General features: G+C 45.9%; 1 protein-coding gene across 3 annotated transcripts in view; it reads right to left on the bottom strand.

Annotated features, from left to right (window-relative positions):
* Positions 1–15993, bottom strand: part of STIM1 (stromal interaction molecule 1) — a 218053-nt gene extending 202060 nt beyond the window's left edge. Inside the window, exon 1 of one of the 3 annotated variants that reach the window (XM_030917547.1) lies at positions 15237–15993. Coding sequence is in view for 1 of the 3 variants with exons in the window: in XM_010366943.2 (XP_010365245.1) it covers positions 13580–13718 (139 nt within the window). In the remaining 2 variants the exon portion in view is untranslated. Of the gene's footprint in view, positions 1–13579; positions 14282–15236 lie in introns of those variants that run through there. The other 2 variants (XM_030917548.1, XM_010366943.2) reach the window with 2 other exon arrangements.
* Positions 15994–27963: the final 11970 nt, after the last annotated feature.

Below are 27963 nucleotides of genomic sequence, written 5' to 3'. Positions count from 1 at the left end.
AAAAAAATTAGCCAGGCGTGGTGGCTGGCGACTGTAGTCCCAGCTACTCCGGAGGCTGAGGCAGGAGAATGGCGTGAACCCGGAAGGCGGAGCTTACAGTGAGCCGAGATCGCGCCACTGCACTCTAGCCTGGGTGACAGAGCAAGACTCTGTATAAAAAAAAAAAAAAAAAAAAATGAAGAATAGGTACCCAATAAATAGAAGCTCTTATTATAATATAAAATGTGAGCATACATCTTAATTCTCCTACTATATTGAGTCCTTCTACTGGGCAGAGATTGTCTTATAACATATAATAAACATGCTAAATGTTGACTAAAGAGATAAAGAACACTAACTACCAAAGACACAGCCCCTACCCCAATGCTTAAATTCAGAACAGTTCAACCAGGGTGATAGTTTTGGAAAATATAAATTGAATATACACCACCCTGTAGCTAACTACTACCTATTCGGAATTTATAAGTAAAATACAGTCTCTCTTTCCATCTCCCACCCCACCTCTAATCCTAGTTTCCCAGGCCACTTGGTGGGATAGAAAAAACTAACACCACTTAACAGTCCTATAAATTGTAGAATTTTTAATGAAAATGCCTATCTCCACCTAAATTCTAAACTCAAATAGCTGTTTCTTCCCCCACCGGCCACCCCACACCAAGTTATTAAACAAAAATAGAAACAATTTTGGTCTCGGGATCAGATAAAGCTAATTTCTTCTTTTTTTTTTTTTTTTTTTTTTTTTTGAGGCGGAGTCTCGCTCTGTCGCCCGGGCTGGAGTGCAGTGGCGGGATCTCAGCTCACTGCAAGCTCCGCCTCCCGGGTTTACGCCATTCTCCTGCCTCAGCCTCCTGAGTAGCTGGGACTACAGGCGCCCGCCACCTCGCCCGGCTAGCTTTTTGTATTTTTTAGTAGAGACGGGGTTTCACCGTGTTAGCCAGGATGGTCTCGATCTCCTGACCTCGTGATCCGCCCGTCTCGGCCTCCCAAAGTGCTGGGATTACAGGCTTGAGCCACCGCACCCGGCCGATAAAGCTAATTTCAAAGCCTGGCTCCGCCACCTTCGGAAAATGACCTTAAGTTCTCAGAGTTACAGTTTCTTCACTGGTAAAATGAAAGCAATATCCACCTTTAAGGGTTGTTTTGCAGATGTAAAGCACCTACAAAGGTGCTAAATAAATAGCAGCTATCACCATCATTCTTTTTTTTTTTTTTTTTTTTTTTTTTTTGAGACAGAATCTCACTCTATCATCCAGGCTGGAGTGCAGTGGCATGATCTCGGCTCACTGCAAGCTCCACCTCCCTGGTTCATGCCATTCTCCTGCCTCAGCCTCCTGAATAGCTGGGACTACAGGTGCCTGCCACTACACCCGGCTAATTTTTTTTTTGTATTTTTAGTAGAGATGGGGTTATACCGTGTTAGCGAAGATGGTCTTGATCTCTTGACCTTGTGATCGACCTGACTAAGTCTCCAAAGTGCTGGGATTACAGGCATGAGTCACCATGCTCAGCCACTGTCATCATCATTCTTACCATTGAAGTGATTTCAGTTGTCTTAATTACATATTTATCTCTTCAGAGATATGAAGTGTGAGTTCCAGTGACCTTTGCTCTTGTCAGCAAAAGTTTCTGGAAACAAGACCTCCACAAATTTGACCACCCAGCAACAAATACACACATAGACACACACTGCTTTCTAACCTGTGTGTGTGTGTTACATGTGAAGTCCACCCATCTCCCCTGGTTGCTATATTTCAGAAGCCAGCTCTGGGAACTTGGCAAGCACAGATACATTTGTTCAAACATACACTGTAGTGACGAGAGTTCTGAGAGCTTCCTGAGAGGCCTGAGATAACCCAGAGAGGCCCAACAGGAGCAGAGCTACTGAATCACAATGAGAAAATTAGAGGCACATGAGATTTGAAAGGCTGCCTGCTTGCCTGCCTGCCTGCCTGCCTGCCTGCCTGCCTGCCTGCTTGCCTGCCTGCCTGCCTGCCAGTGAGATTTCTGGTCATTACCCAGGCCAGAGATCAACACAAGGCAGCCAGGAGCTCTGTGTATATGGCCAAGAGAGGAAAGGGTCAGATAAGCCCTCACTGGGCCGTGCTGGCAGCACAGTTGCTCTTATTCTTTTGTCTCCTCCATCACGTCTCCCAAGAGGCCCCTCCCCAATGTCTTGAAGGAAAGCTGATGCGATGCCTGCTCAGGCTGGAGTTCTCAGCATCAGAGATAACATTTAAAAAGCCAACAATCTTCACAGGACTCTCCTATCTCTCTGCTGCACAACAAGCCCAGGAGTGGGAACCATGAAAGGTTTCCTCCTCCGTTCCACAAGCTAGTCTCAGCAAAGTAGTGAAAGTTCATTCTGTTCATTCAGCTGCCTCAAATTGGACCTGAGGTAAACCCATGTGGGCCATGATACCAAAGACAGGGAGCAGGAAGACCCAAGGAGGCCTTGCCTACCGGTCTCATGTCCTCTTCAAGCACAGTTCTTCTCCACTCTTACTGCAGCCACCTGCTCAGGGTAGTCATTGCTGTGGCAAACAAAAACTGCCAACCAAAGTCAATAGCCAAACCATCCCTCAGTATGACGGATAAGTGTCACTGAGCACAGCTTCAGTAGGTGCTTAGTAAATAGGGATGAAGTACTAGGTCAGGCAGAAAAATAATCCCTACAGAACTCCTCAGAAAATCCACCATGTGAATTCTATCCCAATCCCAGGGCATGCTTGTCTAAGTGTTTTACAGGAACTGATGTCAAGTACTTGGTACTCTCCCTCCCTACCTACTAAATCCAAAGATCAATTCATTGTTATTCATTCATTTATTCAACAAATTTCTATTAGGCACATACTCCCTGACCAGCACTCTCATAGGTACTGAGGATATGTACTACAGCCAACAAACCAGACATGGCTCTTGCCCTTAAGAGACAAGGAAATCTGCAAAAATAATAATAATAAATAAAACACAGTTTTAATTTCTTTTTACTTTTCTTTCTTTCTTTACCCTCTCTTATGGTGCTGATAACTCCATTTTTCAAGTGAGGAAACTGTCGTTTGAGAGCTTGGGTTATACTGTCAGCAAGAACTCAAACCAATGCCCAGCGCTCTTGGGTACTAGCTTACTGTAAAAGACATATCTTGAGAGGCCGAGGCGGGCGGATTACGAGGTCAGGAGTTCAAGACCAGACTGATCAACATGGTGAAACCCCGTCTCTACTAAAAATACAAAAATTAGCTGGGCATGGTGGCACACGCCTGGAATCCCAGCTACTCAGGAGGCTGATGCAGGAGAATCACTTGAACCCGGGAGGCAAAAGTTGCAGTGAGCCAAGATTGCGCCACTGCATTCCAGCCGGGGGACAGAGCGAGAATCTGTCTCAAAAAAAATAAAAATAAAAAAAAGACATATCAAGTTGCCTCTTGTTGTAAGTGGCATAAGCAGGGTATAAAGTGTACAGAGAGCACTGCAGATAGTAAGTGCTACCAGAGTTTGTTCAGAGGTCAGCAGTATCTCACAGCTAGCATTAGTGTCAGGAAAGACTTAATAGAGGACTGGAAGTAGGAATAAAGAAGGACAGGTAAAGACATTCTGAAGGAAAGTTAAATGACATAAGTGAAAACAAAAGTGAAGCAGTATAAATAAAAGTTTGTTCTGCAGATCAGAACAAAGAAAAAAGCCTGGCTTGGCCAAGAATGCAGCAAGGGGAGCAGAGGGAGATGGAGTGAGCAAAGTGGTCTGGGGCTGGAACTCTTGAGTCAGGAAAGCAACCACCACCCGTAGAGAAATTTTAGAACCTGCACCTTCTCTATTCCATGCTCCCCAGCAGAAAACAAGTGTAAATGCTGTTGGCTCATTTCCGGATTTTTCTTGCATGACTTCTCACACAAAAGAAATCTACTCCATTCTGATAAACATGACAGGACCACAGCCATCCCTCTTCAAGTCTCACCTGCCCTAGCAAGTTGTGTGAACATAGGTAAACTTGTCAAATTCTCAGTGCCCAGAGAGCTTCCCGTTGGCACTTTCCAGGTGGCCAACAGTAACCCCACAAAGTTTTTAATACATTTACTCTGCCTGTGGAGGCCCCAAATCCATAATGGAGCCAGCTGAACGGCTCAATGGTGAGACATACAACATAAGGCTCTGACCCATCTCCTTCAGATGCCTATTCTATACATCCCAGCAAACAGATTCCTCATAGCTCTGAACAGATATTCTCAAAAGAGTGGTACAGGGTGCATATATTAAACACCATATAAAACAGATATTGCTGGGCTTCTTTTTCTGTGCCTAATATAAAAACCTCTCTAGCTGGATAGGTGCAAAGAAGCAGCACTTGACATTTGACTTTGTATATCCCTAATTCTGCCCAGACCAATTTCTATGAACATAATATAAAACTGTGAACTGCTTCCTGGTTCTCCTCTGTATAGGTCCCAGACCTCCTAACAATTCAAACAGGTTCCATTAGGGTAGACAGCTCCACAGCAGAGTGAGAACAACATATGAATGAGAATCAGAGAAAATTATATTCTAGCCCTGGCTTACCAAAACCTTGGGGAAGTTTGTTCTTCTGATATGTAAATAAAAAGTTTGGGAGAGATGGTCTCTAAAACCCCTTCCAGCTTTCACATACTATGATTGAAGTCCTAGCACCTAACACCAATGGCCTAAAAAGTCAGAATAAAGTTTTTCATCTGTCATTGTGAGTCCCAATGCAATGCCATCTACAAATCTAACTCTCAGAAGCCAAGTTGGAGTAGTAAAGGTTCCAAAGTCAGTGGCTGTACAATGGGCTCCAAAATAAAAGGTATCAAACAAAAAAGGTTGGGAGGCAGGACTACAGTCTAGGATAAAAAGCTGGTTTCACACTGGAGCCCAGGAGTCCAGGGAGAAGGAAAAAAGGATAGGTCATGTCAAAGCAATGAAGTAATGCATGAACCAAGAGACACAATATAAAAGGGAGTATAAAAAGATTCCACAAGACTCTAGGTCGTAAGCAAAGGAAGTCAAAGAAAAACTAAAAGGCCGCAGCACCTAGAAGTGATTGTTCCCCAGAGCATGGCCCTTGGGCAACGTCAGAGGCATCCTTTAAGATGACCCCTAGTGGTCCTTGCCCTCCTAGTATTCATGCCCTTATGTAATTCCCTCACCTTGAGGATGGGCTGGACTTACTAACGAACAGAATATAGAAGAAGTGATGGCCTATCAATTCCAAGATTAGATGATAAAAAGATGGAGGTGTCCATCTTAGGCACTCTCTCTTTCACTCTCTTGGACCACTTGTTCTAGGGGAAACCAATCATCATGTCCAGTATAGCCCACTGTAGAGGCCCATATGCCCAGGGACCAAGGCCTGCCAACAACCATGTAAACTAGCTTAAAAGCAAACACTCTCCCCCAAACAGAGTCTTCAGCCCCAGCCAACAGCTTGACTGCAATCTCATGAGAGACTCTGAGCCAGAGGCACCCAGTTAAGCTATATCCAGACTCCTGATGCACAGAATCTATGAGATAATAAATGCTTATTATTTTAACCCTCTCTGTTTTGCATTATTTGTTATACCCCAATAAGTAACCAATGCAGTGGGGACCAGGCCCTTTTGCTCAGCCATTTCAAGACTGTAGGTGAAGTTAGGGAGGGTGGATATACTCAATAAGAGAGTACAGCTGGAGCTAAGGTCAAATATTAGCACCCAGACTTTATTAACAGTCTCCCCATGGCCTACAGTAAGCCTTGAATAAAAGCCTGGTTTGCCACACCAGAGTTATGCATGTTGTCTGGGTATAGCTGAAGTAAGACAATGAAACTACAGTAGTCCTCCTTTATTCTGAGGGAATACATGCTAAGACCCCCAGTGGATAGCACCAAACCTATACCTACTATGTTTTCCTACACATACATACCTATGATAAAGTTTAACTTATAAATCAGTAAGATATGAACAACAATAACTAATAATAAAGTAGAATAATTGTAACAATATGTCAGCAATCACTCTTGCACTTTGGGGCCATTATTAAGTAAAATAAGGATTACTTGAACACAAGCACTGCGACACCAAGACAGTTGATCTGATCCCTAAGATGGCTACTAAGTGACTAAAGCACAGGTAGCTTATGGTAGATGAATATGCTGGACAAAGGGTTGATTCACGTCCTGGGCAGGATGGAGCAGGACAGCATGAGATTTCATCATGCTACTCAGAATGGTGTGCAATTTAAAACTTATTAATTATTTCTGGAATTTTCCACTTAATATTTTCAGATTTGGCTGGGCACAGTGGCTAATACCTGTAGTCCCAGCACTTTGGGAATCCAAGCTGGGAAGATCCCTTAAGTCCAACAGTTCAAGACCAGCCTGGGCAACACGGAAAAACCTCATCTCTGCAAAAAATAGAAAAATTAGCTGGGCATGGTGGCACATGCCTGCAGTCCCAGCTACTTGGGAGGCTGAGGTGGGAGTATCACCTGAGCCCAGGAAGGTCGAGACAACAGCATGTATCTTATACATGTATATATACTTTTTTTACCCCTAGACCTCAGTTGATCTCAGGTAACTGAAACCACAGATAAAAGGGGACTACTTGGCTGGGCACGGTGGCTCACGTCTGTAATCCCAACACTTTGGGAGGCCGAGGCACACAGATCAAGAGGTCAGGAGATCGAGACCATCCTGGCTAACACGGTGAAACCCTGTGTCTACTAAAAATACAAAAAATTAGCTGGGTGTGGTGGCCAATATACAGTACTTAAAGGAACCTGCTCAGTCATTCTGATGCATATGCAACTCCGGAGTACAGAAGAGGTAGCACCTCCTGGGATAACCCTTGGCCAGTGAAGGTGAGGTGGTGGATAAATACTCCCCTCCTCTATCACCTGTAGAATGCAGTTCTACAGTGCTTTCTATAAGGCTTCTCAGAGGGTATCTAAGTGGCACTGAGCCTCAGATGCTCACAGTGGTGTTAGCTCCATAGTGCACCTGTCCATTCCCTGTTTCATTCTTTACAATTCCCATCCCTCATTTCTTGAAGTCACTTCTCCGAAATAAACTCTCTGCAAGGCCCTATCCCAGGTCTTACTTTTTAGGGGGAATTTAGGGTAAGACAAGGTCTTGGGATGATTTCCTGCTTTTAGACCACAATTTTTTTCAAAGTCATTTGAAGGTATTCAATGTATTATTATTTATACTTTGTTGTATATCTTAATATTTCATGATTTTTTTAATCAACAGTAACAACAACAGCAACAACAAAGCTCTGGAGGCCAAGTTGGGTCTCTTTTTTTCTCCCTAAAAGCCTGACAGCAACCAGACCTGCTGAGTTTCCTAAAGAATCATTTCCCACAAAGGGAAGTGTGCCACAGCATGCCCACGAAGCCACTCAGCAATGTATATCAAAGGCTACCCAGCAGGAAACCAGAGGGGCCCCTCGGGGCTGAAACCCAAGTCCTATAGAGACCTAGGAAACTACTCCCCTCAACAAGATCTCATCACTTCCTTGCCAAAGAGCTGTTCTTAACACGAAGGCCCCATATCCCTAAGGGGCCCGTAGATAGAATTCAGGAGGCCTGTGAATTTGGATGGGAAAGAAATTACATCTTTGTTTTCAATATTCTCTTACTGAAAGTTAGCATTTCCTTCAATTACATATGGAGCAACCAACCACAATAATATTAGCAATACCTGTGATTTTGTCATCAATAGAAATCAACAGATGTTTTCATATCACATTACATTGCTACAGATATCTCAAAGTATTATTTACACTCATCATTACTTCTAAATTACAGTAAAAAATAGAGGCCAGGCGCGGTGGCTTATGCCTATAATCCCAGCACTTTGGGAGGCCGAGATGGGAGATCACGAGTTCAGGAGATCAAGACCATCCTGGCTAACAAGGTGAAACCCCATCTCTACTAAAAATACAAAACAGGCCGGGCGCGGTGGCTCAAGCCTATAATCCCAGCACTTTGGGAGGCCGAGACAGGCGGATCACGAGGTCAGGAGATCGAGACCATCCTGGCTAATACGGTGAAACCCCGTCTCTACTAAAAAATACAAAAAACTAGCCGGGTGACAAGGCGGGCGCCTGTAGTCCCAGCTACTCAGGAGGCTGAGGCAGGAGAATGGCGTAAACCCGGAAGGCGGAGCTTGCAGTGAGCTGAGAACCAGCCACTGCACTCCAGCCTGGGCGGCAGAGCAAGACTCTGTCTTAGGAAAAAAAAAAAAAAATACAAAACAATTAGCCGGGCATGGTGGCGGGCGCCTGTAGTCCCAGCTACTCGGGAGGCTGAGGCAGAAGAATGGCATGAACCCGGGAGGCAGAGCTTGCCGTGAGCAGAGATCGTGCCACTGCACTCCAGCCTGGGCAACAGAGTGAGATTCCGTCTCAAAAAAAAAAAATAGAACCACTACTAGATCACACATGACTGCAATCTTCCTACCTACGGGCGCTCATGTGAGGTAGCTGGCCAACAATGAAGCAAATCTGCCTAATTATCATCCAGCTACCAAACAGTGAAACCAGATATTTACAATGCCCCCTTTCCTCCAACCTCCCCAAGTCAGACTACTCTTTCCTGTTCTCTTCTGCCTCCACCCAATCCCTCCTTTCCAGGAAGCCCTCTGCAGCCACCTTAGTCTAGCCCAGCCCACACAGATTTCTTTTAACCCTTAGCTTACAATGTCTATACTGCCTGATTTTGCACATCATTAAGCCTGTACATTATGTTGTATTGAATATTTCCTAAATACATGTGGCCTTACAAAACGCAGACTTCTTCAGTAGCCCTAAGTTCCTTCCATAGTGAAAAGCAAGCAGTGAGCACCCATTATTTTGACTTATAAATTGAAAAACTGATTAAGTTAAGGTCCCTGACTCAAATTTCCTAGTCTAGTTCTACTAATAACCCACCATGAAACCTCTAATGCCTCTCTGGATGCCAGTTTCCTCATATGTAAAAATAGGTGGGGTGAACTAACTGATGTTTCTATCTCTTAACCTTTGAATTAGGCAGCCGCTTTTCATCTCAAGATCTGAGAAAAATTACAAAGAAACTGTAAAGCCTCCCCCAGCTCTCCCAGGCAGGGTTAGTCACTTACTCCTCTGGGCTTCCCACAGCTTTCTGCATGTATATACAATACCTCTATTGCAGTATTTATCAGAAAGTTTTGAGAGTGGCTAAAGTAGAGGTAGAGAGAAGAATCAGACTGCCTGGATTCAAATTCTGGCTTTCTTATTATTTGTGTAAACATGGGCAAGTTATTTAACCTCTCTACGATTTAATTTTCTCACCTATAAAATGGGGATAACATAACACAGCATGGTAATAAGAATTTAATAAAACAAAATGTTTCAATAGTGCCTGACATATAGTAAGCTCTAAAAAAGTTAGTTGCTATTATTATCATTGATGTTATTGTATTAATCTGTCCTACAATTATGTTCAGGCTTTAACTAAATCTCTGTTCCCCTCTCATTCTCCATGATAGCATCCTGTTTTTTCTTCCATGCCACTTTCCACAAGATAATATATTTATTTATGTGTTTATTATCTGTCTCATCAACAAGACTGTAACTTCCATGAAGGAAGGAACATGTCTGTTTTGTTCATCCTTAAATCCCCACAGGAACATATTACCTGGCCCAGTGAAGGCACTCAAATATTAATACTTGTTTAATAAATACCACATTAGCTGGCATTGTTCAGTGTTTGCTGAATCAATTAACCTAGCTAAGGGTGATTGTCAAAGCTGAGGCCTGGGAGCAGATTATATCCTGGCTACCCCAGGCTTAGTGTGTCCCTCTCCCCGGGCCCCAGTATTAGCTTCAGCCAAGCCCCACCTACCTGCTCTTGGCCCTAGCCCAGTTCCGGGAGCCACCCTCAGCTAAAATTAGCATAGCTACCAAGATGGCCAGGCCATTTATAGCCTTGGAGGCAGCAGCAACTAGCTGGGGATGGGAGGCAGGGTTCTGGACTGCCACTCCATCAGAGGTTGATTGAGAAGCCAGCCTGCACTCTGCACACTGCCTAGATGCCTATCCTCCAAGGTCCTGTCCTAGCTACACTGAACCAAACCACAGTTCCTGATTAGAGGCCCTCGATACCTCCAACACTGGCAGCCACAACTCCAGACTCCACCTGAGGTCCCTCATGCACATTCTACAGAAACCATTGTCGTTTTCTAGAGTCTAAGGGTGATTCCAAGCATCTGTATCCGGCCAGCTTCAGAAACGCAAGCCCCAGAGTTGCACAGGCAGGCAGAGATCTTTACTAAGGAAGTGACTTAGCATGGCTGGGTGTATAGGTATTAAGGAGCCAGAAGGTGACAGGAATGGCCTCTCCACGGCCCAGTGAGAGATCCTCCTTGCAGAGCACCTGCCTTCACTCCAGGATCAGGCTTTCGTAGTGTCTATTGTATGCATGCTAAGGCCATAAGCATTTTAACTAAATCATTCTTAGAATCAAATATTTTAACTAACTAAAAAGAGACAGATGGGTATATACATCCAAAAGAGAAAAAATCAAATTCTCTGGGCCCCTGCAAAACACTCTCCAGAGCAGAAAAAAAGTGCAGCTCTTTTCTTGGCTCTCAGCTACAGAGTCACCAGGGCCTGCCTAATTGTCAGAAGGAAAGCAACATTCTCCGGCCCTGCCTAGCACTCCTTTAACAGGGCAGGACCCAAGAAGATGGAAGAAATCCAAGACTTAAGTATCAGAAGACCTGCCTATAAGAAAGACCAAGCACAGGACCAGGTTTCTTCACCCATAAAAATGGGGACAATACCACCTGCCCTGCATTGTAACAGGGCTATTGTGAGACTGTTGGAACAACAGCTGTGTAATTGTAAAATACAAACTGTAGAGAACACACAAATTCGCTGGGTATGCTGAATCTGATTTTTAAGAGTAGTAGTTTTAAGAGCAAGTAAACCTCCTCCTGTGTTCTGGGGATACAGAGAGGCTGGAAAGGATGCAAGAGTTCCTAGTTGCATAGGAAGTTTCTCTCCACACTCTTTTGAAGATCCCAGTCTATATGAATCACCTCTTTGCAAAAATAAGTCCCTGTCTGAGTCAGACAAAACGCCAGGCAGACCCAAGGGGAAAAGCTACCATAACAATAGTGTTGGAACCTCCAGGTTTCCACAAACCTTAGACATTCACAGCACCTAAGGTCTCTCTGAGACTTTCCTCCCTGGAATTCACTATTATTGTGACAACAGAAACCAGTTGCTAAACTGAGCAAGAGTAGGTCTAAGTGGTATAATCAGCATAGCCAGGCCTCTGAAATACATGCTGTGTGAAGAATTGTCTCCAAAAACTCAAGTCATGGGGTGGTCGTGAGGAAGGCTAGAATGCCTTTTACTTCAAGCAAAAAAACAACAACAACAACAACAACAACAACTACAACAACAACAAAACAACCTTCCTAATAGCCAATGTCTAAAATTCAAAATTTCATCCCTTTAGTTTATGTCTAAAATATAGAACAGCCACTCCCCAAAAAATATTCATTTTATGTCAGGCACTCATATTTTGGAGTGAAAAAAGACATATTATCAGTTATAAATAAGAATGTCGGCCGGGCGCGGTGGCTCAAGCCTGTAATCCCAGCACTTTGGGAGGCCGAGGCGGGCGGATCACGAGGTCAGGAGATCAAGACCATCCTGGCTAACACGGTGAAACCCCGTCTCTACTAAAAATACAAAAAAAACTAGCCTGTAGTCCCAGCTACTCGGAGGCTGAGGCAGGAGAATGGCGGGAACCCGGGAGGCGGAGCTTGCAGTGAGCGATCGGGAACCCAGGAGGCGGAGCTTGCAGTGAGCTGAGATCGCGCCACTACACTCCAACCTGGGCCACAGAGCGAGACTCCGTCTCAAAAAAAAAAAAAAAAAAAAAAAGAATGTCACTGGGACAGCAAGAGATGATAATTAGGTCTACTTCACAGTTCAATCTACATTTGCCCACTAGTCTTTCCCTTCATAGCCCAATGAGAACCAAGCTTTGAGTCAGGTGTCAAGGGTCAAGGAGACTCTCTATGGAGAGACAGGATTAATACGCAAGAAGAACCTATCTAGAAAGCAACAGCCAGGTATCCTACTTACAATATGGGCAACCCTGGCCTCATTTGGAAACTAGCCCCCTTGGAACATCTGGAACTTAAAAAGGTATTGCCCAATAAAGGGTCTACCACCAAAGCCAGCTTCTGGATCCATCCATGAAACTCCCCAGCCACCATGACCTATTATTTCCTTTTCTTACTTGTATCAGCAGGTGCCCACTGAGACATCCCCTCATTTGAACTTGCTTATGCTCAGAAAAAACTCATCTATAAACTCTCCCCAACTCTGCAGGTCACAGTTTTGGGCAGATCACAGCCAAAGGGTGAGACAAATGAGAAAAGAGAACTGATCTTCTAAGCATTATGTAAAATGACTGGATTTTAATAGAGTTCCTTGATGGGTACAGTGGCTCACATCTGTAATCCCAGCACTTTGGGAGGGATCCCTGCACAACATAGAGAGACCCTGTCTGTACAAAAAATTAAAAATAGAAAGAAAAAAAAAAGTTAGCCAGGCCCAATGACTCTTGTGTTTAGTCCCAGCTACTGGGAGGCTGACACAGGAGGATGACTTGAACCCAGGAGTTTGAGACTGTAGTGAGCTGTGATCACACTACTGCATTCCAGCTTGAACAACAGATCAAGACCCTGTCTCAAAAAAAAAAAAAAAAAAAAAAAAAAAACATAAAAGTGTTCCTTTCTACTGCAAAAGTATACCAGGGTTCCTGCTGCCTGATAAGCCTTCACAACTGCATAGGAAAAACCATGACAGATCAAAAGTAGCATGGTTTCCCTAGCAAGCAGACTGGGCGGTGGGGAAGGGGGGAACTGTAGCTGGATTTCCCACCCTCATCAGTCAGAAGAAACAGAATAAGCAACAAGTGGTCCCAGGAATTACATCATGTCTATGTCAAGAAAAGGCCATTTAACACCCTAGTGGTAAATAGGATTCCATCTAAGGAACTGTCTGGACATTTCAAATGCACACAGCAAAGAGACAAGACTACCTAAGGGAAGGGCGGGACTAGGGTTCCCACGGTTGTTGGAATAGGTACACCTGAACACCAGGCTTTCAGGCAACAGAGCTGGCCTAGCCTTAACTTTCCCTTTCCAACATAAGTGGCCCCAACTTCCCCCATGCTGCTCAGTACTAAAACTGACTAGGAGCAATGAACTTATCATCTCACCAGGCCATTCTTCCAGACAAGTAGGCCTAAGATGGGGTCTTTCCTTGCTGATCCAAAAGGTCAAGTTGCCCCAAAAGCTTCTTATTACTGCCAAGAAAAAAAAAATCCTGAAGCGGGGATGAGGAGAGTTGTTCAGGAAAGATAGAGACATTTGCCATGACTACCGACCAGAAAGAACTTCTTGGACTACCTGGAACAGGCAGTGCCATGTGTGGATCCTCCATGAACCTCACATGTACAAACCTAGATTTCAACTTGCCCACTTCGGGCCACTCAGTTCTCAGCCAAAGCCTCCAGCCCAGTCCAGCCCACAGCAAGGCCTTACCTGCTGCAGTGGACTCCTCAGAGTTGACCCCCGAGCTAGTTCCTGTCGCCTTCTCACTGTGACTATGGCTGAGGCTCTGACCCTGGTGCAAGAGGAGTCCCCAGAGGAGCCACAGGGCAAGACGGACGCATACATCCATGACTCTAGGTCTCAGTCAACATGCGTCTGATGTGGACACCTCGGGATCCCAAAGGCAAAGCCAGGAGCCCGCGAGTGCAGCCGACGGTCTCCAGGCAAGATGCCCTCGCGGCTCCGCAGCTGTCCAGCCACCCGCAGGCCTGCCCCCTCCAACAGCCAAAGGTCAAGTGCTCCAAGTTTGAGTGCGGGAGGAGGGCTGGCTCCTCAGGTCCAATAGTGGGTCCGCCGGGGCTGCGGCGGCCTGAGCTCGTGCGGCTTCCGGAGACTTTGGGCAGAGTGGCTGCGGGGCTGCTGTCAGCTCCGCAGCTTACTACACCCCTGCGGGAGGGGGCGGCAGGAGTCTCTGCGGGCACAGGAGTGGGGGAGGAAGAGCAGAGAAAAGAGGCAAGAAGGGGGCACCTGACCTCGCCCTGCTGAAGAGCGGCTAGCAGCAGAAGCTGGGGAGGGCGTGCGACCCGCAGGGTCCTGAGGGCGCGGGCGTCTCCAGGATCCTGGGCCTCCTAGGTCGAGGTCAGCGCCCCCGCCCAGTCCCGTGCCCAGGCGGCTGGCGGTGCCCAGGTCCAGCAGGCGGACGCACACAGGCCAGGCCCAGGACAGCTGCTCCCAGGCGGGCGGACGGCGCGGGCGGCGCGGGGCGGGCCCGGGGCGAGCGAGGGCGTGCTCTCCCGCGGGCCCGCCCCGCGCCGCCCGGCCCCCAGCGAAGCCCGGGCCCGCCCCAGCGCCCGTCTGGATCCCGGAATAACCGGTGAAGACGGCTCCCCGGACCCCCAGCCCGCGCTAGTCTTTGCCAGGACGCCCCTCCCGCGCAAAGGATCAAGTACCAGCTTCCCTTTCCCCCTCCAGAGTCTCCAGCGCCAACCGCCGGCCCGCAGGCGGGTCCCTGACCCGCAGTTACTCAGGTAACTCAGGCCTGCGGCGGCGGCGACAACACCTGCCCTGCCCCGATCTCCGGGCCGTGGTGCTGCTCCACTCGCCTCAGTTATAGAGGCGGTCTAAACAGAGGCCCAGGACACAACGTTAACCTCCCAGGAGCCGCCTGAGGCGACAACAGCCCAGCTCGGCTCGGCCAGGGGGCGAGCTCCCAGCCCCCAACTCCCTGCCAGTTCCCAGGCTCCGCCCTCCCGCCTCGCCTGACAACCAATCGACTTCCGCCTCTCTGCGGCTCAGGAACCCGCGCGCTTCGTCGCCCGTGCGCAGCGGCCCCTGGTGGAAACATCGGCGAACTGCAGACAGGACTTGCGCTCCTGGGAGGGCCTGCTCTTTTGCAGAGGGTTGAGGAGTAAAGCTAAGACCCGCCCCGGGGGAGGCCCACTAGGGCCAGAGGGGCCTGCGAGTGTTTTCAGAGGAAATGATGATGCCAGAAAGCAAAATGAAATGTCCAAACCACTCTAGCTAAAATTCCCTTACACATTCCTTGAGTCTGGGCTAAAGGGTGCCATCTGCCTCCCTGACCCCACCTCCCCTCCCCTCCAAGTTAAGTGGGATGCCCTCCCTTAGCTCTCACAGCCCGTTTTCCTACCTTCCCCTCAAGATCCCAGCCCTTTAAGGTTTTTCGGTGGGGCCTGTAAATGATTCCTCCCTGCATCTCATTTTCCCAGCTACCTCTCTGGTGGAGGAGGTGTCAGCGACTTGAGAGTGAGTGCGCCAAAGAAGAGAGAGCCACGCCTGAGCCTCCTTCAACAAAGCCTGCACTTCCTGTTCTTTTCTCAAGCGTGCTGTCAGCAGATCTTGACTGAAACCTCTGTACCCTACCCTGTCCTTGGCACCAGATGCAGGGGAAGGGATTAGGCCCAGTCCCTCCTCTGACTGACAGTGCTAAACCAGCTACCTGTTCTGAGCAAGGCCTTTGAAGACTGGGAACACGGATTTGCCCAACAGCTGCCTGGCTTAAGGGTTAGGCCGTTGATATAAAAATACATAGCTAACGTCACCTGCTACCACTCCCCCGGCTCTATTAAGCTCCTGTCACACTAGCCTTCATTAAGGTCCTAAACACGTCAAACTCAGCCACCTCACGGCCTTTGTAACTGCTGTTGCTTCCGCCTGAAACACTCTCCCCTGCTCCAAAGTTCCTCATGTAGCTGTTCTCTCATTCTTCCAGATACAGCTCAATGTGTCTCCTTAGAAACTTTTACTCTGCCCACCCGTTCAAAATCAGTCTGTGGCCAAAATTGGACCATACACCTGTCTGCCCCTCCCCCAATAGATAGTGATTGCCACTCTTCAGGTCAGAGGCTGTGCCTCATTCATCTCTGTTACACAAGGACTCAGCCATAGACCCTGAACATAGTAAGTGCTCTGTAAAAGCTGGATGACATGAGTTAATTCACTTGAACACTCAGATACTAAAAACTAACACTCAATACCGGAATATTGGAAAATTGACCAGAACAGTTGAACCCTGACCTAGGTTCTCCTAGACCTATTCTTTGAGCCAGGGGTCTTAAATTCAAATGGCAAAGTGGGCAGGTAGGTAATACAATTAAGAAAAGTAGGTAGGAGGCTGGGTGTGGTGGCTCACACCTGTAATCCCAGCACTTTGGGAGGCCGAGACGGGTGGATCACGAGGTCAGGAGATCGAGACCATCCTGGCTAACACGGTGAAACCCCGTCTCTACTAAAAATACAAAAAAATTCGCTGGGCATAGTGGCGGGCGCCTGTAGTCCCAGCCATTCGGGAGGCTGAGGCAGGAGAATGGTGTGAACCCGGGAGGCAGAGCTTGCAGTGAATCGAGATCGTGCCACTGCACTCCAGTCTGATGGACAGTATAGACTCCATCTCAAAAAAAAAAGAGAAAAGAAAAGAAAAGAAACGTTGGTAGGAGTAATGGGGAATGGTGGGGATTATGGAGAGCAGGCAGAAAGGTGAGCCTAGTATTGCTGGAATGTCATTAAGAGAAGATGGGCTGGGTGCAGTGACTGATACCTCTAATTCCAGCACTCTGGGAGGCCAAAGTGGGAGGATTACTTGAGCCCATGAGTTCATGACCAGCCTGGGAAACATAGTGGGACCCCCATCCCTACAAAAAAAAATTGTTTTAATTAGCCATGAGTGGTATCTGGCATCTGTGGTCCCAGCTACTGAGGAGGCTGAGGTGGGATGATCACTTAAATCCAGGATCTCAAGGCTGAAGTGAGCCATGATCACACCACTGCACTCCAGCCTGGGCAACGAGCAAGACCCTGTCTCAATTTGGAAAAAAAAGAGAGAGAGAGAAGATGGAAATCTGGACTTTCATATGACATATCCTTTTTTAAAAAATATTAGCAATGCATTTAAAAGAATAAAACCTTATATAGGCCACAGAAAACATGTCTGCAGCCCAGATTAATCACTCAGACTGACAGTTCATCATTTCTACCTAAGCCAGCTCTCCTGCCTGTGCACTCATTTGCCTAAGAGAACATAAAAGAAATGAGCAAAGTAAAGCATGTTTAACACAATTTCCTTCAAACTCGACTACAGCATTTCTTTTCACCACCACATGATTTCTTCGGGGTTATGGGTGCTTCTCTATTTGGTACAACAAACAGGTCTTGCAGGCAGGAAGCTAGGGTCTGTTACCAATTTACACCAAGACCTTAAACCTCTTGGAGCCTGTCGAATTTCCTGTGATGCTAAAATGGTGTCTAAGAACTAAAAATAGTTACTGTGATGCACTAATTTCAATTCTGGGTGTACACCCAAAAAATTAAAGCAGGGTCTTGAAGAAAATTATACACCCATGTTCATAACAGCATTATTCACAACAGCCACAAGGTGAAAGCAACCCAAGTGTTCATGGATGGATGAATGGATAAACAAAATATGGTGCATATGTACAATGAAATACTACACCGCCTTAAGAAAGAAGGAAATCCTGACAATGCTCCAACATGGATGAACCTTGAGGATAGCCAGCTAAGTGAAATAAGCCAGTCACAAAAGGATAAATACTGTTATTTCATTTATATGAATGTACCTAAAACAGCCAAATTCATAGAGACAGAAAGTAGAGTAGTGGTTGCCAGAGACTGGGGAGAGGGGAGAGCTGGAAATAGTTTCAGTTTTACAAGTTGAAAAAAGTTTTGGAGATTGGCTGCACAATAATGTGAATGTACTTAACATGACTAAATCGTACACTTAAAAATGATTAAGATGAGGCTGGGCGCAGTGGCTCACGCCTGTAATCCCAGCACTTTGGGAGGCCGATGTGGGCGGATCACGAGGTCAGGAGATCGAGACCATCCTGGCTAACACGTTGAAACCCCGTCTCTACTAAAAACACAAAAAATTAGCCAGGTGTGGTGGTGGGCACCTGTCGTCCCAGCTACTCGGGAGGCTGAGGCGGGAGAATGGTGTGAACCCAGCAGGTGGAGCTTGCAGTGAGCCAAGATCGCACCACTGCACTCCTGCCTGGGCAACAGAGCAAGACTCTGTCTCAAAAAAAAAAAAAATTAAGATGGTAAAACGTATGTTATATATTTTTTAACCACAATTAAAAACAAAAATAAATAACCGGGCACCATAGCTCACACCTGTAATCCCAGCACTTTGGGAGGCCAAGGCCAGCAGATCACTTGAGGTCAGTGATTTGAAAACAGCTTGTCCAACATGATGAAATCCCATCTCTACTAAAAATACAAAAATTAGCTGGGCGTGGTGGCACGTGCCTGTAACCCCAGTTACTCAGCAGGCTGAGGCAGGAGAATCACCTTAACCTGGGAGGCAGACAGCGGAGATCACACCACTGGACTCCAGTGTTGGTGACAGAGTGAGACTCCATCTCAAAACTAAAACAAAATAACAAATAAATGGTACCTGGGAGCCAAAGCCACAGCCTAGGCAACAGGAAGAACATTCTGGTGTCTTCTCTGCCTCAAAGATCACGATGTGACACTAGAAAAGTCAGTTGCCCTCTGAATTTCAGTCTCCCCAACTATAAATTGGTCAGCTACCAGATTATTGACGCTGTGCAGCTTTAATATTCTACAAAATAAAAAGATTCTGAAATCTGATGGATCTTCCTGGATCAGAAACTGTGACCCTCATCTCTATAGCCCCTACGCTTCATCCTTCTAAAAGTGTGACCCTTGCAAGAACCCAGGTATGTACTAGGGCTCACACCTAAAATCCTAACACTTTGGGAGGCTGAGATGGGAGGATTACTACAGCCCAGGAGTTTGAGACCAGCCTAGGCAACATAGTGAGACTCTGTCTCTACAAAAAAAATACAAACATTAACTTGGCATGGTGGTGTGTCCCTGTGGTCCCTGCTACTCAGGAGGCTGAGCCAGAAGGATGGCTTGAGCCCAGGAGGTCAAGGCTGCAGTGAGCTATGATTGCCACTGCACTCCAGCCCGGGTGATAGAGCAAGAATCTGTAGAAAAAAGAAGAAAGAAACATAACAAGAAAAAGCCGAATAAGAAATAACGCAAGAAGAATAAAGAAAGAAAGAGGAAAGGAAAGGAAAGTAAAGGAAGGAGGAAGGAAGGAAGTAAGGAAGGAAGGAAAGGAAGGAAGAAGGAAGGAAAGGAAGGAAGTAATGATAGATGAGAGTAGAGAGAGAAAGTAACGAAAAAGCAAGAAAGAAAGAAATAAAGAAAGACAGAAGAAGAAAATAATAGACTAGAGGAGAGATCCGGCAAAGAAGACAGAAAGACAGAAATAAATCCTAAATTAAAGAAGGGAGGGAGGGAGGGAGGAAGGGAGGAAGGGGACCCTTCACCATATTGTAAGCCTCAGGAGGAAACAGAGAGCTTTCTCCCATCTCTCTTTTTATACCTATGCAGTATATCTCCCTTGCATTAATCTTAGGGCCTTGCTTAGATGTTCTGAAGTTGTTGGCTAAATCAAATTGGATTAACTAATTCTTATGCCTCTATTCCACTATTTGCAAGAGTTTTCACATGTATTATCTCATCTCTTCCTCAAAGAAGCTCTGCTAGATAAAACGGGCTACACGGTGGTCCCCAGGTTGACCTGAGGTCAACTTCTGTCCAAAAATAAGTGAGTATGGGGTCGGGTGCAGTGGCTGAAGCCTGTAATCCCAGCACTTTGGGAGACCAAGGTGGGTGGATCACCTGAGGTCAGGAGCTCAAGATCAGCCTGGCCAACATGGTGAAACCCGGTCTCTACTAAAAATATAAAAATCAGCAGGGTGCGGTGGCACGCGCCTGTAATTGCAGCTACTCAGGAGGCCGAGGCAGGAGAATCGCTTGAACCCAGGAGGCAGAGGTTGCAGAGAGCCAAGATTGCACCACTGCATTCCAGCCTGTGTGACAGAGTGAGATTCCATCTCAAAAAAAAAAAAAAGTAAGTATGGTACAATAAGATATTTTGACAGAGAGAGGTGGGAAAGAGAGAGACCACAATTGACCTATTTTATTATTAACTATTTTTGTTCATCTCTTACTGTATGCAATTTATAAATTAAGCTTTATCATAGGTATGTGTATAGGAAAACAATATATATAGAGTTTGATACTATCTGCAGTTTCACGCATCCACTGGAGGTCTTGGAATATATTCTCCATGGATAAGAGGGGACTACTTAACTCATTTTATAGATGAAGAAACTGAGGCTGAGGAGATAAAGTGGCAGGTGAGAGCCAAGCTTGCTTTCTTCTTTGGGATTCCTTCCCCATCCTTCAAGTCTCAGCTCAAGTTAAATAAAAGCATCCATGCCCTGACCAATGATGATACCTTATCATAAATCAAAGGTTATGATTTTTAGAAAAACTCAAAAGCTCCACCCCGCTTTAGCACCTTGCCTGACTTGCCCTGTCTCTTCAGTCTTCTTCTATACCTTAGAGTAAACTTATATAACTGGGTTATGATTTTTCTTTCTTCTTTTTTTTTTTTTTTTTTTTGAGATAGGGTCTTTGTTACCCAGGCTGGAGTACAGTGGTACGATCATGGCTTACTGCAGCCTTAACCTCCTGGGCTCAAGTGAGTTTTATTTTTTGAATAGGAATATTATTTTTTTTTATTTATTTGTTTTTAGAGACAGGTTCTCACTCTGTTGCCCAGGCTAAAGTGCAGTGGTGCAACTATAGTTCACTGCAACTTTGAACTCCCGGGCTCAAGCGATCCTCCCACCTCAGTCTCCTGAGTAGCTGCGACTACAGGCACATGCCACCATGCACAGCTGAATTATGATTATTTAATAAGTATGTATCTTCTACATTAGCCTCTGAGCTCATCAAGGGTTGCATTTTATTCATCTTTATATTTTCACAGTCTAGGTTGCCCATTACATAGCTGGTACTCAATAAACATTTTGCTAAGTGAATAAATTAATGATGATGTGTGTTCTGTACAGCAGCCTATCTATCCTTTCTTCACACCACAGGGTTTCTGGTTACCAACAGCTTTCATTCGGAAAATGAGGGAGACTTTGCTAGAAATAATAATTGAGAGTCCAAAATCTGCTCAGAAAAGTTTATGAATCCCCTAGTTTGCGTTGCATTATTAGTAGCGCTCCCTGGTGTCCAAAAATGGAAAGTATCGCTATCGCTGAGAAATTGCCCAAGGTCTGGCTGGGTAGAAAATGAGGAGATACCTTAGCTTCTAGCAACAACTCTTCCTAAGCTAGTTTCACACAGAGAATCATCTCCTTATCCACAGTCAGTTCTAGAATCTTGCTTGCAATGTTCATTCATTCATTTAACACCCACTGAGCACCTATTTGTAACAACTTAGTTGCTACTCTCAAAAAGCTCCATTTTTATGGGAAAAAAATGGGGTGAGTGTATGTGTGTGTCTGTGTGTGTAGATAATTAGCACATGTCAATATGTTTTGAGAGGGATTGGTACAGGAATAGGTGAGGGAGCACAGAGGAAGGACAAGTAACAGTCTAAAGCAGTCAGGGAGGCTGTGCAGACTCACAGATTGGGGAGTGTGGGTGAGAAGTGGGGTTCTGGGATAGACTGCCTAGATTCACATCCAAGCAATGCTGTGTGACTCTGGGCCAGTTACTCAATCTGTCTGCCCTCCGATTCCTCCATCTGAAAAAAAGTAGGATTTTGTAAGGCTTAGATGAGTTAATAAGTATAAAACAATTAGCACAGTCCTTCTCGTAATGTGCTCAAAAACTGCTGGCTCTTATTCTGCAAGGAATTTCAGAGCCATTAAAGAATTATGCCAAGATCAGGTAACTGTGATTTGCAGAAATTATTCTGGCAATAGTGTTGAGAAAGGATTGGAGAAGGTAGAAGCTAGAAACAAGTGACATGGTCTGACAGACCTGTGCTGATAACCCAGCTCACCTTCATGTTAGCTGTGTGACCTTGGGCAAGACCTGAATTCTAATTTGGACAATAATGATGGGAATAGAAAAGGGTTCAGATTTGAGAAATATGTGGTGATTAATTAGATGGCCAGGTGAGGAGGCAAGAGAGATCAAGGTTAAACAATAGCTATGGTTTTAGAAGGTACTATTGTGTGCCAGGTATTATGCTAAACATGCTACATTCAATCATTCATTCAACCAATATTTACTGAGCAAAGTATTTCCATACCAGGCACTATTCTAGGCACTAGGAATATAGCACTAAATAAAATAAGCAACCCTTCTTGCCCTCATGGAGCTTACATGTTATCTCGTATAATGAATATCCACAGCAATCCTGAGGTGTAACACAATTTAGATTCATCTTACAAAGGAAATTAAATCTGACACGTTCAATTTTCCTATCTGTGAGAATTCTTTTTTTTTTTTTAGACAGAGTCTTGCTCTATCACCCAGGCTGGAGTGAAGTGGTGTGATCTCGGCTCATTGCAACCTCCACCTCCGTGGTTCAAGTGGATTCTCCTGCCTCAGCCTCCAAGTCGCTAGAATTACAGGTGCACACCACCATGCCCGGCTAATTTTTGTATTTTTTTTTTTTTTTTTTTTTTTTTAGTAGAGACAAGATGTCACCATATTGGTCAGGCTGGTCTCGAACTCCTGACCTCAGGTGATCCGCCCGCCTCGGCCTCCCAAAGTGCTGGGATTACGGGTGTGAGCCACCTCACCCAGCCTATCTGTGAGTATTCTTATCTGTAAAATGGAAATAATATTACCTGCCTTATAGACTTGTTATATTTATTGAGTTAATACGTGTAAAGCATATGTAAAACATATCTAAGTTGTTTTCTTAAGATTATTTCTTATTATTCAGCAATTTCCCTAGGATCACACAGCAAGTAAATGGCAAAGATGAGAATTGGGGAGAAAGAAGGGAGGCAACAGGGAATCCCAAATCAACTGGGCATATATAGTTGGGTTGCTCTTAGAATACCAGGACTGAGGATGGAGAACTTTCCCGGTGGGGGGGATTATGCCAGATGATTGGGTACCACCACCTGGCTTAGAAAACCTCAAAGATGCAAAGCTGTCCTGGAGGCAAACAGGACAACTATTGTCCTGCCTGCCTGGGAGAAGGGACCCTCTTGGAAGATAGGGCATGGCCATTGTCCCCACTCCTTTCATCCATTTAGTTCCTTGAGGGAGTTAAGAACAAAAGCTTGGCCAGGCGTGGTGGCTCATGCCTGTAATCCCAGCACTTTGGGAGGCTGAGGCAGGCAGATCACTTGAGGTCAGGAGTTCGAGACCAGCCTGGCGAACATGGTGAAACCCCCGTCTCTACTAAAAATACAAAACTTAGCCGGGCGTGGTGGTGCTTGCCTGTAGTCCCAGCTACTTGGGAGGCTGAGGCAGGGGAATGGCTTGAACCTGGGAGGTGGAGGTTTCAGTGAGCCGAGATTGTGCCACTGCACTGCACTCCAGCCTGGGCGACAGAGCATGACTCCATTTCCAAAATAAAAAAAAAGAAAAAAAGATCAGAGATTGTGACTCTAGAACTTTGTTTAATTTGTAACCTCTTTTTAGTTCTTTCTGCTATCTCCTTTCTGGCCCATCAAAGCCCACGAAATGGGATATTGGACTTGTTTTGGGGGGCAGCAATAAAGAGGAGTAATGAAAAGGAGGCCAGTCGCGGGGGCTCACGCCTGTAATCCCAGCACTTTGGGAGGCTGAAGCAGGTGGATCACTTGAGGTTAGGAGTTCAAGACCAGCCTTGCCAACATGGTGAAACCCCATCTCTACTAAAATACAAACAATTAGCCAGGCGCAGTGGCAGGCAAGTGTAATCTCAGCTTCTCAGGAGGTTGAGGTAGGAGGATAGTTGGAACCCAGGAGGCGGAGGCTGCAGTGAGCTGAGATCGTGCCATTGCACTCCAACCTGGACTACAGGCCAAAACTCCATCTCAAAAAATAAAAAATAAAATAAGGGCCACGCATCGTGGCTCACGCCTGTAATCCCAGCACTTTGGGAGGCCCAGGTGGGCGGATCACCTGAGGTCAGGAGTTCGAAACTGGCCTGGCCAACATGGTGAAACCCCGTTTCTACTAAAAATAGAAAAAGTTAGTTGGGCATGGTGGTATATGCCTGTAATTCCAGCTACTCAGGAGGCTGAGGCAGGGGAATTGCTTGAACCCAGGAGGCGGAGGTTGCAGTGAGCAGAGATCGTGCCACTGCACTCCAGCCCGGGTGACTCTGTCTCAAAAAAAAAAAAAAAAAAGGAGTAATGAAGAGGAAACTGTGTTCTACTCCTGAGGCCAGCTGAGAGAGGGAAGACCAAAGGATCAAGAGGAGCCCCAAGAAGCCTGAGTGCCTTGGAGCCACAGCAGAGGCAAAAGAGAATTCAGATTTAAGGGTAACCTAAAGGGGCTGGGACTGGAGCTAAGCCAAGACCCCTGTGGATCACTGGTGAGCTCCAGGAGCTGGAGTTCAGTGAGGAATAGGCTGGGAAGACCGCTTTGGAATCCTCAGGGCACTGGTGAGATCAGTTGAGATCCTTTCTCCTCTCACTCTCTGTCCCCTCCTCTCTCTTTCAGGGAAACTAGTCAGCTTCAGCACTTTGACATTGAGAGGAAGAATTAACCAAGATGGGGGATACCTGAAAACATCAAGGTAGTGTAGAGAAATTAACTAATGTTTATTTGCTGTACCTTTGGACAATTTACGAGGGCTCCACATGCACTATATCATTTAATCCTCACAATCTCACGCAGCACTTGCCAGTCCCATTTTATTGTTTTTTATTTGTTGGTTTTTAGAGACAGGATCTCACTCTGTCACCCAGACTGGAGTACAGTGGCACGATCGTAGCTGTCTGCAACCTCAAACACCTAGGCTCAAGTGATCCTCCCACCTCAGCCTAGCAAGTAACTGGGACTACAGGCATGTGCCACTATGCCCAGCTAATTTTTGTGTGTGTGTGGAGATGAGGTTTGCTATGATAGCCTAGGCTGGTCACAAATTCCTGGGATCAAGTGATCGTCCCACCTTGGCCTCTCAAAGTGTTAGGAATACAGGCATGAGCAACCACACCCAACCATTCCCATTTTAAAATGAAACTAAGACTGAGAGGCCGGGCACGGTGGCTCAAGCCTGTAATCCCAGCACTTTGGGAGGCTGAGACAGGCGGATCACAAGGTCAGGAGATCGAGACCATCCTGGCTAACACGGTGAAACCCCATCTCTACTAAAAAAAAATACAAAAAACTAGCCGGGCGAGGTGGCGGGTGCCTGTAGTCCCAGCTACTGGGGAGGCTGAGGCAGGAGAATGGCGTAAACCCGGGAGGCGGAGCTTGCAGTGAGCTGAGATCCGGTCACTGCACTCCAGCCTGGGCGACAGAGCAAGACTCTGACTCAAACAAAAAAAAAAAAAAAAAAGAAACTAAGACTGAGAAGTTGGCTCTCTTATATGCTCTTACAGCACTCTGTACTTTTTTTTCTGGAGAAAGGATCTTGCTATGTTGCCCAGCGTGGTCTGAAATTCTTGGGCTCAAGCAATCTTCTGGCCTTATCCCCCTGAGTAACTAGAACTGGAGATAAACACCACCATGCCCAGCAGCATGCTGTACTTTTGTATGATTACCTGTTTAAGGTCTATCTCCCTTGCCAGTTATATCAGGGCAGCTTTCTCTACTTCATCATTGGCATGTAACACTATGTCTGGCACCAAGAAGATTTTCAGTAAAAATGCATTGAATATTTATGCATATGGGAGATCTCATGTGACTAATCAAAGGCCATACTGTGTTACAACCATCCTAATGTGTCTCCAAAACCTGTCTGTGATCTCTATTCTACCCCACCAAGTGCTTTCATGTTATCTCACTTCTAAATGTCCAGGTTCAATGTCCTTGTCCCTCAGCTGCTTGTAAGCATACATGCACACCACCTACCAAGAACTCACCTATTCAGGGAAAGCTAGTGAGAGAGTAGAAAAAAGAAACAGCCCATTTGGGATTGTGCCCTCTTCCTACCCTCTTCAAGTCAGCATTTCTCGTCCTTCAAGAAGCCTTTACAGACAGCTCCACCTGTCCATCTGCTTCCCTTTCCTCTGGCCCTTCCTATACCTGTGCCACAAAAGTGTTTCCAAGTTACCTGGAGTCTGATCATTCTACACGTATTAGTACTTTATTAAAGCAATTTAACTCTATGGATGTTTAGTGAAGGCAAATGTGTGCTCAGGCCTGCCTCTGTCAGGCCCAGTGGGTCGACACAGAAATGAATCAGACGCAACCTCAAAGGACTTATAGTCAGTGGGGAAGACAGATATTAGCCACAGATGCAATTTACTAGAGCACAAAGCATGATGACCTAAATGGTATTAAAGAACTATGAACAACATGCTATATGCATAAATCTTAATTATTATTGTGAAGAGTGTATCATAGAAGATCAGACCTCAAAGGTATCATCTAGTTCAACCTCTGTTTTCCAGTGGAAGAGTCTGAGACACAGAGAAGGGTGGGGCCTAGCCTAAAATCTCAGCCTGTCTGTCTGAGCCAAGATAGACTTCAAGTTTTTTTTTTTTTTTTTTTTTTTGAGGTGGAGTCTGGCTTTGTTGCCAGGCTGAAGTGCAGTGGCATGATTTTGGCTCACTGCAACCTCTGCCTCCTGGGTTTAAGTGATTCTCCTGCCTCAGCCTTCCAAGTAGCTGGGGTTACAGCCATGCACCATCACACCCAGCTAATTTTTGTATTTTTAGTGGAGATGGGGTTTCACCATGTTGGCCAGGATAGTCTCGATCTCCTGACCCCATGATCCGCCTGCATCAGCCTCCCAAAGTGCTGGGATTACAGGTGTGAGCCACTGCACCAGGACAGACTTAAAGTTTTCTAAAGCCCAGCCTTGGGGTCTTTCCTCCTCCTCTGATAGCTTCATATGCAAAGTCCTGTACTTCATCAGACCATGAGATCTTTGAGGCTGGGTCAGGTTCTCCTTCCTAAACCAGGACTAGACAAGCCCAAGACACTTACAGGCTCAGGAAATACTGTCTGATCCCAGGCTGCCAATCCAGTCTTTCAATCTGCTGCACCTAATGTGCTCCCTACTCTTACCATATGTCCTTAAATTGATTTTCTTTTTTTTTTTTTTTTTTTGAGACGGCGTCTCGCTCTGTCGCCCAGGCTGGAGTGCAGTGGCCGGATCTCAGCTCACTGCAAGCTCTGCCTCCCGGGTTTATGCCATTCTCCTGCCTCAGCCTCCCAAGTAGCTGGGACTACAGGCGCCCACCACCTCGCCCGGCTAGTTTTTTGTATTTTTTAGTAGAGACGGGGTTTCACCATGTTAGCCAGGATGGTCTCGATCTCCTGACCTCGTGATTCTCCCGTCTCGGCCTCCCAAAGTGCTGGGATTACAGGCTTGAGCCACTGCGCCCGGCCCTTAAATTGATTTTCAAATATTTTTTGCAGGAAACTTAAAAACAAAATTAAACTCTTTATGCAGAATACCAGCAAATAAATCAGATAAAAGTGAACCTTTTCTGGTGGAAGGGGAGAGAGTCCATAGCTCCATTATTTTTCCTGCTCTTAAGTCCTAGGAAGGGAATTCTAGGAAAACATGTCAAAAACATTTGCTCTGGAGCTGGATGTGGTGATGTGTGCCTGTAGTCCTAGCTACTTGAAAGGCTGAGGTGGGAGGATGACTCGAGTCCAGGAGTTCCAGGACAGCCTAGGCAACATAGTGAGATTCCCATCTAAAAAAAAAAAAAAGAACAATAAACAACAACAAAAAAAACTTTTGTTCTGGGACATAATTTTTAATGGTGTCATAGAAGCTGCCTTAGCGTATGGTCTTCCTCTGAATCCTGTCATATATGGGGCTCACAATCCTTTCTTTATTCATGAAATGCCAAGCACCCCAATGTCAAGTGGTCCCAATGGAGTATGGATGGGAATGAGATTTTCCCCTTGTCCCTCCTGCT

This window comes from Rhinopithecus roxellana, chromosome 15 (genome assembly GCF_007565055.1).
Source record: "Rhinopithecus roxellana isolate Shanxi Qingling chromosome 15, ASM756505v1, whole genome shotgun sequence".
Classification (NCBI taxonomy): domain Eukaryota; kingdom Metazoa; phylum Chordata; class Mammalia; order Primates; family Cercopithecidae; genus Rhinopithecus; species Rhinopithecus roxellana.
This window is presented reverse-complemented; position numbering and strand designations above follow the sequence as displayed.